Source organism: Phyllostomus discolor, chromosome 5 (assembly GCF_004126475.2).
Source record: "Phyllostomus discolor isolate MPI-MPIP mPhyDis1 chromosome 5, mPhyDis1.pri.v3, whole genome shotgun sequence".
Taxonomy (NCBI): domain Eukaryota; kingdom Metazoa; phylum Chordata; class Mammalia; order Chiroptera; family Phyllostomidae; genus Phyllostomus; species Phyllostomus discolor.
Genome location: NC_040907.2, coordinates 164145012 through 164162072, shown reverse-complemented (window position 1 = coordinate 164162072; position 17061 = coordinate 164145012). Strand labels below are relative to the sequence as shown.

The window sequence follows — 17061 nt, the reverse complement described above, 5'->3', positions numbered from 1 at the left end:
GTCACCAACAACAAGCGAGCCCCCCCCCACACACACACACACACTCACTTGCTCTCTCACTCACACTCACACACACACAAACACAGGCAAGAACCACCTCCTCACTCTGGTTTTCATTTTTAAAGGATATTTCATTGGCTGCAAGATTTTAGGCTGATGGTCATTTTTTTTTTAATCACTGAAAGACACCACGTCTTCAAGATCCATTTTTTTCAGTGAAGAAATCAGTTGTCAGTCTTAGTGTCGCTTTAGCGTTAGTTGCTCTTTTAAAGGAAATATGCCTTTTATCACCTCCGGCTGCTTTAAAATATTTCTCTTCCTGTTTGGGAGTTCATTCGCTTTCCTGTGATACTTCTAAGCATACGTTTCTTCGTACTTATCCTGCTTGGAGCTCATGAAACATCTCACTTCATGACTTGATGTCTTTTGTCGCGTTTGAAAATTACCAGTAATTCGGGCTCCGAAGAGTGTGGTGCATTATTTCCTGCCTCTTCCCCTGGACTCCAGTTACATGCACGGCAGACCCCTTATGCCTCTTTCCGCTTTCAATTTTTATTTGTTTCCTTCTGTATTTCAGCAGGTGTTTTCCCTGACCTACCCGGCATTTCATTAATTCTCTCCTTGGCTGTGTGAAAGCCGTCAAACGAATTCTTCACTCATTTCGTGTATTTTTCATTCCTATAATTTCCATTTGATTCTTTAGTAAAAGTTTCCAGTTGTCTGCTAACATTTTCTACCTTATATTTTAAGTCCTTCAACCTAAAATTCTAATCACTTTAAAGTTCCCCAAAACACCATGGTCCTATACATATGTTTCTAGCGGCCATTTTTTTTTTTCACATCTTGTTTTTTCTAAGCCTTAGGGTTTTTTTAGTTTTGTACCTGATTTTGCATATGATATACTGAAGGAATAAGTTGAGGTTCTATGCATGATTATCTCCCTGAAGTGAGGACTGACTTTGGCTCTGCCAACGCATTAGGCTATGAGCAGATCACCATAACCCAGTGAGACACCATGACGATGCAAAGGTGAGCATATCCTACTAACAGGTTTAGAACTCCGGGGCCAGACTAGGTCTTCAAGAGTGTAGCCAGGTTCCTTGTCCTGGCGCACTTGGAAATCCAATGTTGGTCCTTCACAGTGATCAACAAAAGCTCTGCTCAGCTTCTCAGAGAGTTTTCAGGATTTGTACTTGTCTTAAGAACAAAGGTTGCTCAGAATGCCACTCTCACTTCCCTTGGAATTCTACCTCTCCTCAATCTTGGCCCACAAACTCAGTTCCTCAGTAGTGCACCGATGCCTTCAAAAGATGTAATTCCTAATTTTTTTCCCAGTGCAAATAATAGTCCAAATAACCCATTTCGCCAATGAAAAAGAATCCCTCCAAACACACATTTTCTAGTATCTCAACAAAGTAGCCTATTTACTAAACTATATCTACTAAAACATAAAACCAGTTCTGATGTGGCAAAAATGTAAAATTAGTGTGTACAATGGACACACAACAGGAACGCTTGAAAATAACATAACACTTGGCAAATAAAGCTGAGACGTACTACAGTCCATACATAACAGCAAACTTGAAAAACAAACTCACAAACAGCACCAAAACTTTAAGAAGGCTACAAATAGGAAAATACCATTTAAGTGCTCACTGATAATTTTACAAATTTTTTTTAAATGCAGACCCCAGGAAAACAGTAAAGTATCATAAGTATCTATAACGTATTTGGAATGAGGTGCTCAAGATACTTTCCAAATTATTTTATTAAATTCCCCTAAGGAACAGATAAACCATGTTACTTGTGCATGTGCTAAAATTGCCAAGATGACAATTAATATCCTTCTATGCAAAATTTCACTGTGGGTAGTTTTCAGGTAATCATGTAAAATCTGAGCAAATCTCATTTCACGTGGTAGGCGACAACTAACTCTCTCGTAGTGATTTTATTCAAACACTACCCACGTCTCTCTTGTTCATTCACTCTTCTTAAGCTCCTTCCCCGAGCACCGCGGTGCCCGTGATCACTACTGTGAGCCCTGCCACGCGGAGGCACTGATCTCTGCCCTTTGGCCTGATACAACGTCTGCAACACACATGCAACAAACAATACGCCAGGCAGACTGACGGGCCCCGCGCTGCACCGCAGTCCCACCTTTTCTCACGGCACAAAGTCGTGGAGGGAATGTTAGAAATACCAAAATAGCAAAAAAAAAATGCAATGTATAACTTACATAAAACAAAACAGGTACCTTATTAATTTTAATATTTATAAAAATATGAAGAATAACACTGCATTTTATTAGACTAAAAATAATGAAAATTCACAAAATCACCCAAAGCCCTAATTCTTAAAAATTCCATTTTTCTTTCTTGAAATAAAGTAAAAATTGAAATATATATTTGAAAGTGAAGGAGGTATAACAAATCACAATTGGGCAGAAAACTCTGTTTCATGTAACATAAAGGAATTTTGTGCTAAAAGTTTAAAAGAGTGTGTTGTGTCTTAAGACAACAAAGGAATCAGTTCCCAAAGTGATCTATGGATTTTAAAAAACTAACAATATTTCAAACATAAGGAGAACACGATGGTTATGAATTGGCAATTCACTAAACAGGAAACGGTGGCAAATGAACACATAAAAGATGCTTATTCACACTAGTCATCAGGGTATGTACATTACAGTACCAGTAAAATATCATTCACACCCACTGCTTTGGCAAAACTAAAATATCCTCACAGTTACCGAGTGTCAGTGGGAACAGGAAGAAACGGGACACTCAAACCCTGCTGGTGGAGAACACATCACCAGCCGCTTGGAAGAGCAGCTAGGCAACCTGGAGCAAATCCGAGGATACGAACATCCTCATTTTTAAGTGTACACCCTAGGGAAACTCTTGCATTTGCGCGTGAGAAGAGCAGTGCAAGATGGACAATGCGGCATTTTTACAACAAAATAGGAAAATCTAGCTAAATGTCACAAGCTTTGTATTTCACAGGAAATGAGAGGTTAACATGGAAGAAATGTCTTTAAAATTTACAAATGACAATAAAACAGGAGAGCAACGAAGAACAAATCCCAAGGCAGAGAATAGCAATCCTAAAAGTGGGGCAAGCAAAATTTCCTATCTGAATGAAACATAACGTCAGCACTGGTAAGTACAAGTAACACTTACAGAGTAAGTGTATCTGCAGGATCTGAAACTACTTTCAAGTCAATCGTTTCCAGTAATGACAGCTACACAGGAAATCTATTAGTCTGAGCCTTCGCTACATAATATAATATCATTAGTTGAAATGAAGATGGGAAAAGGCCAAGCATGTCTCACCGAAAATATTTAGTAACCACCACTATTACACAAACGTAAGATATACCAGTGCCAAATTTTTCTCAACATACTTCTGCTTCAACTACTCACCAAGTTTTAGTGTTAACTTCATACTTATAAAGATCATCTACCAATCCATACTTGTTGCCCGGTAATGCTTTATAGCCTCCGTGCACATAAATGGACTTCGTTATTTCATCATACACGCTGGTGTGGCCATATCCGCCTTGAACAATAGCTCCTTTGGTTTCTGAAACAAGCCAAGTGTTGGATGCTGTAAGAGAAGGAAGATAAAACATGAACTTCAGGGAGTATTTAAAAATATAATTAATACCTCGCCAATCTACCAAGTTAATTCTACCACCACCTCTTTAGGAGTAAGGTATACCTAATGTTCATTTAATCAGGGAGAAATTATTAAGTATGTGCTAGTTACTATGTTAAGTGCTAGAAGCCGAAGTCGAGTAAGACCTGCCTTTCTGTAGATGAAACTCTGAAACACGGAAAATACCGACTTCGTGTGTGCAAGAGGAAAAGGCAAACTTCATTCTTACATACATTTCTGTATTTGTAAACAATTTTGAAAAAATGTAATAGTTGCCCTGGCTGGTGTAGCTCAGTGGATTGAGCACAAGCTGTGAACCAAAGTGTCGCAGGTTCGATTCCCAGTCAGGGTACATGCCTGGGTTGCAGGCCAGGGCCCCCAGCAACCAACCGCACATTGATGTCTGTCTGTCTGTCTGTCTATCTGTCTCTCTCTCTCTCCCTCCCTCCTTCCCTTCCCTCTCTAAAAATAAGTAAATAAAATCTTTTAAAAAATGTAATAGTTGATGAGAGCCTACTATGTAACAGGCCCTGAGCTGGTCACTGATATACGAAGATAACAAAAAAGGTAGGGCATCTGCCTTTAACCGTGTTTAGCACTGGGCTGGCCCTTTATCGCTTCAAACAGATATGGAATGACAAAAGGCCTCTTGGGGCATCAGAAAAGATCAATGAATGGAGCAGACATATGAGTCCACACCACCCTTGTCCTCTATGGGATTTCTAAATCATATTTGATGAACAAAAATTATAACACCATCTGCTACTCAAGACAATGATATTAAAAAGTGGGGGGAAAGAGAGGGAACCTAAATGCAAGCAACACTTCCATACTTCAAGTTTTAAAATGTTGATACCGGGAGATTATAATTAGTTACACATGTGTATTGTTTATACCCAGAGCAACCTCTGAGAAAACTCTACAAAGATATCACACTCAAGAATATTGTAGGTTCATCAAGATGAAATTCTGACAGTTGCCAAGTAAGCCACAAGAAGCAGGTAAACAGAACCAGAGGCACGCGTGCACACACACACACACACACACACACACACACACAGGAAACAAAACAAATAATAAAAGAGCAGATGTAGGCCCTCATATATCAAAACTACTTTAAACATAAATGGTCCAGCTATATAACATTCTTGAAAGATAATGATAGAAACGGAGAACTGAGCTGTGAGTGTCAAGGGCAGAGAGAGGTGGGTACGGTTGAAAAGGGCAACGTGAAACCCCTGGCCAGGTGCCCCAGTTGGTGGGAGCGCCATCCCCTACACCAAACGGTTGTCAAAGCACACACCTAAGTTGCAGGTTCAATACTTGCTTGGGGTGCATACAGGAGCCAATCGGTAAATGGTGTTTCTCTCTCTTTCTCTCCCTTCCTCTCTCTCTAAAATCAATAAAATGCTCTCGAGCTTTTGATTAAAAAAAATAAGAAGAGCAATGCGAAGTGTCTTTGTGGTGCTATCTTGACTACGGTGGTAGATGCGTGAAACAATATGCAAAAATGTGGATAGACTTAGACACAAATACACACTCACACACAAAAGAAACTGAGCAATCTGAGTAAGATCATGAGGTTGCATTGACACAAATATCTAGACTGTGATATGCTGTATTATTATTGCTTTTGCAAGATGGCACCACCAAGGAAAACTGCCCCCAGGGAACACAGGACCACTGTTAGTTCTCACAAGTGTACGTAAATTATCTCAAAAGTCAAAGTTTCATTTAAAAATGTGCACGTGCCTTACTAGTAACAGGAAGTTCATCATGACCCGGACCTAACATCAAGGTGTGTATCCCTAACCACTACAGCAGGAGTTCTCAAGGTCGGTCACTGGCAGTTCAGTCAAGGAACCCACAGATGACACGCTAGTTTCAGACGAAAATGTAAGGAAATAATTTTGCCCAGTTGCAGGTGATAAACGTAAAACGTAAAATTATGATCCGCACTCTCACTATATGTTTATTACTTTTGCATTTGGAAACGTGCACACACTACAAGGTATCATTTTGGCTCAATAAACATCGGCCTTTTACTTGTCAACATACGTTGTCAATTCCTAGGATGACGGCCAAGAAGCTGTACTGCTTACATGACCGCTGACCCAATACAAGGAGAGCTGACTAAAGCTTTAGGTACCAGAATTATGAGCAAAAGCAATGACTGGCTGACACTAACAATAGGAGTGAAGCCCTCCACTGACATTTCAACATCAAAGAGACAAGTACGGCACAGAGTATACCTCGCTTCACAGCAAGCAGTTACACTAAAAGCAAAAACTAAAGACTAAGGAAGAAGTTTTGTTGCCTTTAGACTAGCTCCCAGTCAACGTAATAATATTAGTGTGAAATATAACTGTAGGTTGTATTAAAAATACTAAATCAACTCTACAACAAGGGAAAGCAATGGTGTCACGGCAGGGGACACCCCACGCTCTATTAAGTTCTGTTAGGTCTGAATGGGTCATTACTACGTATAGTTTGTCCAGAGAGGGTGGCAAAGATGACAACGTGTATTTTATACTTACATAATCCTTCTAGTGAGTTATCAACGGTCAGCTGTGTGAGACATCTGTGCCTCAGTTTCCCTATCTGTACAATGGGGTTAAAAGAGCATATATTTGCACGTTCACTTTGAACAAGAGTGAATACGTGCAAAGTGCTTATGGCACCACCTAGCACAGAGTAAGGCCTCAGTAAATGTTAGCTGCTGTTATTATTATTTATTAGAAAACATCCCTTACATCATTAATGTCCGTGTTACTGTAAGGCATTATCAATAGGATATGGATAAAACCGGGCTGTGTGAAGACTGAAGTAGGCAAGTAGGGAGGCTTGTCGAAAGAATCAAAAATAAATGGAAAATAACATATCTCAAAATGTTTGCAGGGCCAGGAGGTGGACGAGCAGTTACATTCACGTGTAGAGTTCTATGTGGTCATGAAAAAGCAAGTATCGATTACAACTGCATGTTTCTCCCAAATATAAATCCTTATGTGTTAAATACACAAAGTGTTTAAACAGAACGGCTGCCTTCTAAGGGACGGGTATGTCCATCATGGAAAGGACATTAAGCAGAGACAGAAAAATGAGAATTTCCTGCACCCTGAATGCGCATTTACTGACTTTTTAATATAACACATGTGTACTTTCAAACATATATATTTACGTAGCTTGTAAAGTTTTAAAAGCATATACTTTAATAATAATAAAAAAGATCATTTCATTCACCAAAACTATAAAATCTTTTGTGGCATTTTCATTGAGAAAATACAAACATGCATCTGATGTAAACGGCAGCCTTGGTCACACCGATGTGTTGATAGAGACTTATTAAAACGTTTTACTTACTGCACTGAGATTGTTTAAGTTTACCAAACTAGTCCTGTGAAGCTCTTCTTCACAAATGAAACTCCACAACAAACACCAAGCCTAATATAGGCACAAGAAAAGTCTGTGTTTTATGATTCCTGGGGTTGAATTATTTTTTAAGGGCGATTTCTGCTATTAAAGATTCCTAATTCCCACCGCCTCACCCCCCGTCTGCAGGTCTCATTTTCAGACACTCATTTCCAGTGCTGGAAAGCAGAGCTCCACTGACACTTGCAAGTCACCACAGGGTCGTGACACTGTGTGCTGGTCGAAGCTAAAGAGGGTCACGTAGTGTCATCTACACTTAGAGAAGAAAAAAATTAACTTCCTTGAAAATCATATTGAATGGTTTTTGAGTCCAGAGGAAAAAGTTAACATAAAATGACATTAATGATGATTTCCCAATACACCTCCCAAATTCTAAAAGCATGAAAAATACTAAAGCAAACCATTAATATTATACAAACTTTGAGACTCACATTGGAATTCTTAGGAAGTTTATGAGGTATTGCAAACTTACAGTGGAATAAATTTCTCTCAGGACTAGCCCAGAAGTGTTTTATGGTCCAAGTGAGTAAAACCACCTGATAGCTCCCCTCAGAGATACACAGATTTCCTAAAAGCCGTCATTCAAAGTATAGCAGAAAGGACAAACTGATGTCTCCTTTACTGCCAGAGCAAGTTCACGGGGATACCTATCATTTCATGTCAACTCTACATCCTACACAACCAAATACAGAAACATGCATCTACTTCCTCTATTTTTAGCACTTCATTTGCAAATAATTCCAAAGGTACAAACAACTTGCCAGAGCAGTCAGAGGATTCCCACACACCCATTACTCAGATTCACTGAGTACTGCATATTAACATTTGCCCCATGTGCTTTACCAATGACTGTATGAAATAATTGTCTATATCATTCCTATTACCCATACGTGTTTTAGCATATACTTTAAAAACAAAGATTTTCTTTTTACATAACCATGTTATAGTTATCAGCATCAAGAAGACTTCACATGTATACACTTTAATACACACACACACACACACACACACACACACATATTCAGCTTGTGAGCTGAGCCAGTCACATCCTACAGAGCTTCTGTCCAGTGTACAGCCCAGCTTGGGGCCACCCATAGCATTCAGCTGCCACGTTTCCTTCGCCTGCTTTAACTGGGAACAATGTTTCAGCTTTTTCTTTGCCTCTCAGGACCCTGACATTTTTGAAGACTAAAGCTCTCCCCTTTTAAAATAAAAGGTTCCCCCTTTGGGGTTTGCGTGAGATTGCATGGTGATTAGATTTAGGCACGTGCTCCCACTCGGAATACTTGCAAGCCAGGGGGTGGCAACCCATGTCCACGAGCCAAACCCAGCCCGCCGCTCCCTTCCCTAAGCAGAGACCTACTGGCACGCAGGCATCTTCATCCGTACACACGTTAGCTGTGGCTGGCTTTCAAAGCTCAAGGGCAGAATTGAGTAGAAGAAACAGAGACAGGATAATCTATGAAGCCTGAAGTATTTACTATCTGAGCCTTTACGGAAAAAAATTGCCAACCCTGCTACACACGGTGTTTCTTTCAGCAGTATCGTGTCCAATCCGTGGAGGAAACATGTAAACACCATGCACATCTCGTCAGAAATTCACCCCCACCCCTCCGACTTAGCACCCCCCGATGATTCTTCCCCAAACCCGTTTTTCACTACGATCTCTAACTCCAACAATGCCAGTCAGCATTCTGTGGAAGAATGAGAATTCTACCCTCCTGTGTGTGTGTCTCTCTGTCCATAATCAGCAGGAGCTCACGAATCCTATTTTTCCACTGCTTTATAATTGATTATGGGACTTTCTTCAATTTCTCTGATGCTCACAGTGTCCTGGGCTTCACCGACGGGACCCCTCCAAGCCGATGCCTGTGTTTCTACGTCAGGACCCATCTTCCTGGACACATCCTTCTCTCATTTGAGAGAACAAGACACTTTTCCATTTCTACTTTCATGCCACAGCCCCACAGTCCACCGTCCCCCCAAGGAGCCCTGCGCCCTTCTCATGGGGATGCAGGTAGAAAGTGGATCTGGGAACACCGATGATCCGTGTGCTCACTACTGGGGTGTCTCAGCTCCTCGGCCCTCCCAGAAGGACCTACGACCGTAACTACCCGCCTGTCTCACAGATCATAGGCTCCCACTGACGCCTCCGCGTCCAACCCCTGCAGGCAGGGCCCTTCCCTGCCTTCCCCATTTCAGATTCGTGTCTCCTGGCTTCCACGCTGAGAAATTTAATCCCCAACGACATCGACACATTTACTCTTTTTTTTTCAATCCAACAGTACACGTAAAATAATTTCAGAATTGCTTCACCAAAACCTTCAACAAACAAACCTAAGAGACTTATTTGCATTCCTTCCCCACATCCACACTTAAACTGGGCCCTGACCAGTGTGGCTCAGCTGGTTGGAGTATAGTCCCACACACCGAAAGGCTGGGGGTCCGATGGGTTGGATTCCTGGTCAGGGCACATACCTAGGTTGTGGGTTCAATTCCCAGCTGGGGTATGTATGGGAGGTAAGCAATCAATGTTTCTCTCTTACATCAATGTATCTCTCTCTCTCAAGGCAATAAATATATTTAAAAAAAAATTTTTTTTAAAGTCACTTGAATGTGTTATTTTTTCCTCCCTTCAGAATGATTGTTATTTACTTGAAACATGGTTGGGTCCAATAAACCCATCTAATAATTACAGATGGAATATTCCATATTTAGTAAATGAGTCAATATTCTCTTTGCTCTTTCAAAGACTTCTAAGAGAAAATGAGACATAAAACAACAGTCTTCGTGCAGTCCAGCTTCCTAAGTGGGAAAAGTAAAACTGGGTGCAACAGCAGCTTACGGAGCGCCAGGAGGTAAAGCGGCTTGCTCTCCTGCCACTGTGACCCAGGCCACAGCCCACGTGCTCCTTCTGCTTCTCCTCCCCACCCACCCTTTCCTTCCACTCTTCGTTTCTTTCTTTCTAACCAGGGCAAAACACGTAACAGTGGTGAATGGGCAGGGGTGGGGTGGAGAGGAAAGACAGTATAGGGGGATAAATGATGATAAAAAAAGAAACAAAAAAAATAAATTTAAGAAAAAACACATGCGTACACTAGTCACCTACTGACACCTGTACCCTTGTTCTAGCCCTTGCTCTAAAGTTAAATCGGTGAAAGGTTCTCCATCAGTCTTTTACCTGAAGTGTCCCCATTCACCTCGACATTAGATGGTGCTTATTCTGTGGGAGAGGGTTTGGCGAATCACAGCCCACAGACCAAATCCAGCCCATCAACAGTTCTGTAAATCACGCTTTAGTGAAACATGGCCACACACATTCACGTGTGTGCTGTATATGGCTGCCTGTGTACGGCTTCAATGGCAGAACTGAGCAGCGACCACAGATGCTGTATAGCGAACTAAATTATTTACCATCTAGACTTTTATCAAAAAAAAGTCTGCGCATTTCTACTCGAGTAGACTTCTCAGGTAAGGCCAAATACATACAGAATTACCTGAGTTTGGGCAAGCTCAAACCGCCGTTTCTATAGCCTTGACATTTGAAGGACAGTTGGGCAAGATACAAACCTTTAGCCTGTCCTTCCTTTCCTTTGGTGTCTTGAAAAATGTGTTCCACGTTTGACTAGATTTGTATGTTGCTTTCAAGAAATCTGATAGTAATCTAATCTCTTGCCCTTATAAAATGTTTCATCTTTCTGCCTGAAGAGACTGAGGATTTTATTTCTTTATTTTTTTCAATGCAATATTTTTATCAAGATCTCTCAAAACTGCTGCTGTGGGTGAATTGTGACAGGTACCCGATGTAACAACTCATAAACAGGAGCACAGGTGAGTGAGCTGGGAAGCGCCGGATGATGAAATACAATGATGCAAAGGAGTTCACTGTGGCCCTGCGTAGCAACACGGATGAGCCTCGGGAAAACAGTGAGTGAAGTCAAAGAAAGCCTTAGGAAGCTGCATAAAACAGTCTTTCCTTTTTTCAAAGTTCAAAAACAAGGAAATAAAACAATATGTCACATAAGCATGCATGTCCATGCGGTCGAGCCATTTTTAAAAACAAATTCATAATAAGAAATTCTGGACTTCAGAAGAGTGGGAAGGCAGAAAATCCTTTTAAAAATAGGAAAAAAATGGTGAGCATGATTAGAAAGAGAAAATTCAAGGAATACAACAAATGGTTATGCCGTTTCAAACAAAATCCACTCATCAAATAAGTTTTGGGGTTATTTCATTAGTAAGACATGATTACTTCTATGTTGATGACATAATAAACAAATAGTTATATAAATTATAAAGCAAAAAACTTTAAAAATATCCAGTCAATGGTTATATATATATATTTTTTTAATTGTTCAAGTACAGTTTTCTGCCTTTTAACCCCATCCCAGCCCACCCCCCCAGGCCTCCCCACCTCCCTCCCATTTCCACCCCCCCCTTGGTATTGTCCATGTGTGCTTTACACTTGTTCCTGCAAACCCTTCCCCTTTTCCCCTGAAATTCCCTCCCCTCTCCCCTGAAAGCATTATGCTAAGTGAAATAAGCCAGGCGGTGAAAGACAAATACCATATGATCTCACCTTTAACAGGAACCTAATCAACAAAACAATCAAGCAAAATATAACCAAAGACACTGAAATGGAGAACAGGCTAACAGTGACTAGAGGGGTTATATATATATATATATATTTTTTTTTTTAAAGATTTTATTTTATTGTTTTTAGACGGAGGGGGAGGGAGGGAAAAAGAGAGGGAGAGAAACATCAGTGCATGGTTGCCTCTCGCACACACCCCCCACTGGGGACCTGGCCTGAACCCCAGGCATGTGCCCTGACTGGGAATTGAACCAGTGACCCTTTGGTTCACAGGCCAGCACTCAACCACTGAGCCACACCAGTCAGGGCCAATGGTTATATTTTTTTAACAAACAGAAAGAAAAATATGTGTAAACAAGAGTGCTGTTTATAACAAAAAGTAACAATAGCTAATGTTCTTGAAACATGTTGAGCAAATATATCAGCCTTAAGCATCAAAAGAAAATAAAATGCTACAGGTAACCACACAGTATTAAAATCTGTAAGTTCAAGAATAATAGCAGAACTGCTAAAAACCCTATTCCTTCCTCCACAAACATTTATCAAGCATTTTATGCATGGCGCTCTACCAGAGAGTACGCAAAGAGAGATACAGCAGGGTTCATACTCTGAAGCTAACTTCTAAGAAAAAGAATATAAATACAAAAATAAAGCCTATAAAAAGCAGTGTATGTCTCACAGTCATTTACAAACAAATACAGGAACCTAGAGAAAAATTAAAGCACTTTCAGAAGATGAAAAGGCAGTAAATACAGTCGTAGAGTAACAGGAGGCTTTTCACAATTATACTTTCATGAAGACTACCTCTCCTTTCTTACTTAACCAAAAGTTCATGGAGCCTTTACTGCAAGCTCATCTCGATGTTACACATTTTCCTGACTCTTCTAATAATTCTGTGTAAGCAGCTGGTTGATTGCTGTCACCTCTAAGCACCTGACAACCCTACGTCACTTTTAGAAGTTACACTCTAGGGTGCTGTCATGAAAAATGTCCCTGTCACACGGGCTTGTGTGTGCCCCGCACAAGCTGTTCTCCTCAGCACTGTGTCATTATCATTGACACACGTTTGCACACACAGCTGAGCCTTGAACAACACAGGCTTCCGGGCACCGACCCCTCACACAGTTGAAAATCTGCACATCACGTTTAACTCCCCCAAAACTTAATTACACCAGTTGGATCTGAGGAGGACTGGTTCCAGACCCCCCGACTCCATGAATGCTCACGTCCCCCAGGTGCAATGGTGTAGGTCAATGCCAGTCAGCCCTCCGCATCCACAGACCCCATCCACCGATAAAAAACAGTACAGGTATTTATTGAGAAAAAAACAAAACAAAACAAAACAAAAAAAACAAAACCTCCATGAAAGGACACCCATGCAGGGCAAACTCATCTTGTTCAAAGGTCAACTGCAAAGCAAGCACACTGAATGCAACAGGTCTTCAGCTAATGAAAGGATTGATTTTGGAAACACAGCCCACGAGACTCATCATCTAACTGTGAGTGTTGTCATTAATTAAGGAAATTTCAGAGACTATGTGTTGATTCAAAGCCTGGGTAGTGAAGCTCCATCACCACTCTGCCGGTTGCCTTGATGAACGAACCCTTTTTTTTTTTTGACTGAAGAATTTTTTTAATGCTTAACAAATCAATGATAGGTGTTTAAAAACAAAGCAAAACAACAGCAAAAGTGAATACTTTTTTCTGAAATTGCACCCCCAATCTTGTTCATTCTGGCTCTCAGTCTGAGTTCTGGTTACTCAAAACTCACTGGTCTTCCCCTTCTCCTTTCTTTTTTTTTTGGGGGGGGGCAAAAAAATTTTTTTTAATTTTATTTTAATTGTTGTTGCAGTACCATTTTCTATCTTTTACTCCCGTCCCAGCCCACCCACCCAGTCCTCCCCTGCCCCCTCCCATTTCCACCGGCCCCTAGTTTTTATCCATGTGTCCTTTATACTTGTTCCTGCAAACCCTTCCCCTTTTCCCCTGAAATTCCCTCCCCTCTGAACACTGTCAGTCTGTTCTCTATTTCAGTGTCTTTGGTTATATTTTGCTTGTTTCTTTGTTTTGTTGTTTAGGTTCCTGACCCTTTGAAGGCTGCCTTCTCACGCCGGCCTTACTACTCGACTATCCTAAGGAAGGGTTAAGTGTTACCTGCACTTTCCTGAGTAAGATTCTTTCACTTGAATCCTTGCTTCATGGTCTGCCTCTGTGCAGACGCTTTAAAAAGGTCCTGTATTTCCTGCCTGTTGCTGCTCACTGCTTTGCTCTCCTTATTATAAGCAACTTTCCTTGGGTTCCACTCCTCTCCCTCCCTCTTGCACCCAGCCCAGCCAGGCTCGCACCCACCCACCACTCAGACACTGTCCCTGTGAGGATCACCAGGGACCTGCGCCATCGGAACTTCAATGGTCAGACCTTAGTCACTGTTGTACTTGACCCACCAGCACAGCAGCATTTGGCAGAGTGGATGGCTCTTTTTTTTAAAACCTATCTTCGCTCTGGCTGGAGTAGCTCAGTGGATTGAGCGCAGGCTGCGAACCAAAGTGTCGCAGGTTCGATTCCCAGTCAGGGTACATGCCTGGGTTGCAGGCCACGGCCCCCAGCAACTGCACATTGATGTTTCTCTCTCTCTTTCTCCCTCCCTTCCCTCTCTGAAAATAAATAAATAAAATCTTAAAAAAAAACACCTATCTTCACGTGGCTCCTAATTCACCACATTCTTTCTTGCTTCTTTTCTTCTTCTTCCTTACCTCTTCCTACTGGCAGACCCTAGGGCTCAATTTTTTTTGCTTTTTATCTACACCCATTTCCTTAGTGATCTGACCCAGTCTCATGGCCTTAAATGCTATCTAGACCCTCAAAACTCCCAATTCACATCTGCTGCCCACACCTCCCTCTAGACCCCCAGACCCATACATCTAATTGCCTACTTCACATTGTTGCTGCCATGTCTAATGGATATCACATATAAATGTCCAAACTGAAATCCTGACCTTCACACAGCCTTCCCCTCAGACCCGCTTCAGGATCTTCTACATGTCAGTTGATGACAACTTCATCCTGCCAGTTGCTCAGGCCAAAGACCTTTCATCTCAGGTGCTACATTCAAACCCTCGGCAAATACTATTGGTTTCACTTTAAAAACATATGAAGCCAATGTACTGATCCTCATCATCTCCAAACGCCACCACTACCCTGGTGTAAGCCGCCATCATTGCTCAGATTACTGTGACAGCCTCCTCACTGGCCTTCCTGCTTCCGTTCTTTCTCCCTGGACTTTCCTCTCAACACAGCAGCCAGGATGATTCATTTAAAAATTATGTCATCGCGCTGCCCAACGCCTGCAATGTCTTGCCATTCCGTGCAGCGTGAAAAAACAAAAGCTAGCTAAAACCCTATGATCTCTCCCTTTGTTACTTCTCTGACCTCCTCCACACTCCTGACTGCCCTTGAACATGCTCTGCATGTTCTTGACTTTTCATTAGCGGTTCCTATTTCTAGGGAACACTCCTGCCCCCGCCCCCTCCCCCAGTTAGCTACATTAACAAGCCTCTCTACTTCTTCAATTCTTTGATCAAAATTCACCTCCTCATTGAGGCTTCTCCTGGCCTTCCGGGCCACCTCCACCCTCAGTATTCTCAGTTTCCGTACCTTGCTGTATTTTTATAAAATGTACTATCTTCTAATATATCATACAATGTGCATACCTATTACATTTACTATTGATTATCTGCATCACCCCGTTAGAAATAAGTTCTGCAAAGGTAAAGGAAAATTCCTGATGCTGTATTTGCTGATACGCATTGATGGGCATTATTGCATATGCCTGGACCCAGGCAGAACCACAAGGGTGCTCCTATAAGCCGTTTGGAAGTACTCCTTAGATCAACGGATGGTCTAAAACTCAGAAGCCAAACGTATACTCTAGTATCTCAAATTTTTTTTAATGTTAATTGGTAAGGCTCAGACTAAGATAATTAAAGTTAACTAGATGGTTCCTTTGCTTGAAATCCTATTATTACAAAAATCTCCAAGAGCATTCAGGGTAGTAAGCGCTGGGCCAGAAATACTCCCCAGTTATTTTCAATATTATTCAAAGTTTAATAAGTGGTCATTTTGGAGTATGTTCACTGAGAGCACTTTGTTTCTTTTTAAAATTTCTACGTAATGGATAAACAAATAAAATCTTAAAAAAAAAAGCCCTGGCTGCCGTAGTTCAGTGGATTGAGCACGGGCTGCGAACCAAAGTGTCGCAGGTTCGATTTCCAGTCAGGGTACATGCCTGGGTTGCAGGCCATGGCCCCCAGCAACCACACATTGATGTTTCTCTCTCTCTCTCTTTCTCCCTCCCTTCCCTCTCTAAAAAAATAAACAAATAAAATCTTTAAAATTTCTACATAATGGTTAATATCCTCAGAGCATAATTCAGGGTAAATGTTTACGTAGTCAAGTCCCCTGTTTTCATGAGTTAATCTGCTATGACGTGGGCTCTCCTTTAAGCTGCTCTCACCACACTGCTGGTTAAAAAGAGAGCCCATTCTTTAATTAAACAAAAAAAATGCTCAGTTTTCTAGAAGCTTTAAACATGTAAGGATACTCAAAGTAAACCCAACCTACATTTGGGTAGTTGCCACCATTAAAATCAGTTGGGCGGGGTGTGGGGGAGAAGCTTTAACTGACATCGCAGTATAGTAATCCCACGATACACAGAAAAAAATCTTTTAAACTTTCCCTCTAGAGATAAGCCTTCACTTATAACTCAGATGATAAATTATCCCATTACTTATGTTCAAAGCAGCCCTACTTAATATAGTATCATTCCCTACAGTAGCACTGCCTACGGGATATACAACTTCATTATTCTGACATCTTTAAACTATAATTACCCATCATTTTGTATACTCTTCTGTGTAAGAACTTTTCAAACTGAAGGCAACTACAGATTATTATTTTTTGATACCATACTTTCAACAATAAGCAGCAAATTCAAAATGCGTTAGGAGTAAATAACGCAGTACATTCATTTTATCATTAAAATATAATTTTACAGAAAAGTTGATGAGCTTTACTTTGCACTTAAATAATTCACAAAATTTAAAATCTACTCATAATTCATTTATTATTCTCATAAAACTCTTAAGTCATGTATTCTTCCCATTTCCATCTGAGACTACATTCGCAAGTGTGCCTGACAAGTAATGCCATTAATAAGACAAAAATCAAACCAAAATTACCCTGCTGATAAATTTACATAGAAATAGTATTTTGGTTATAGAATAAGCCAAAAAGAAACTGTTCAAAAATAATTTAGAATTGACCAAAGCTACCACTGACATCCTGTGATTCACAGTGTTCCAAATGAAAACAAACACCTACCA

The 17061-nt window shown here is 40.9% G+C and overlaps 1 protein-coding gene across 4 annotated transcripts in view; it reads right to left on the bottom strand.

Annotated features, from left to right (window-relative positions):
* ATRNL1 (attractin like 1) overlaps positions 1-17061 on the bottom strand; it is a 512339-nt gene that overhangs the window by 440127 nt on the left and 55151 nt on the right. For all 4 annotated transcript variants that reach the window (XM_036027363.1, XM_028513523.2, XM_036027364.1 and 1 more), the window contains exon 9: positions 3423-3606. In XM_036027363.1, coding sequence (XP_035883256.1) covers positions 3423-3606 — 184 coding nt within the window. The remainder of the gene's footprint in view (positions 1-3422; positions 3607-17061) is intronic.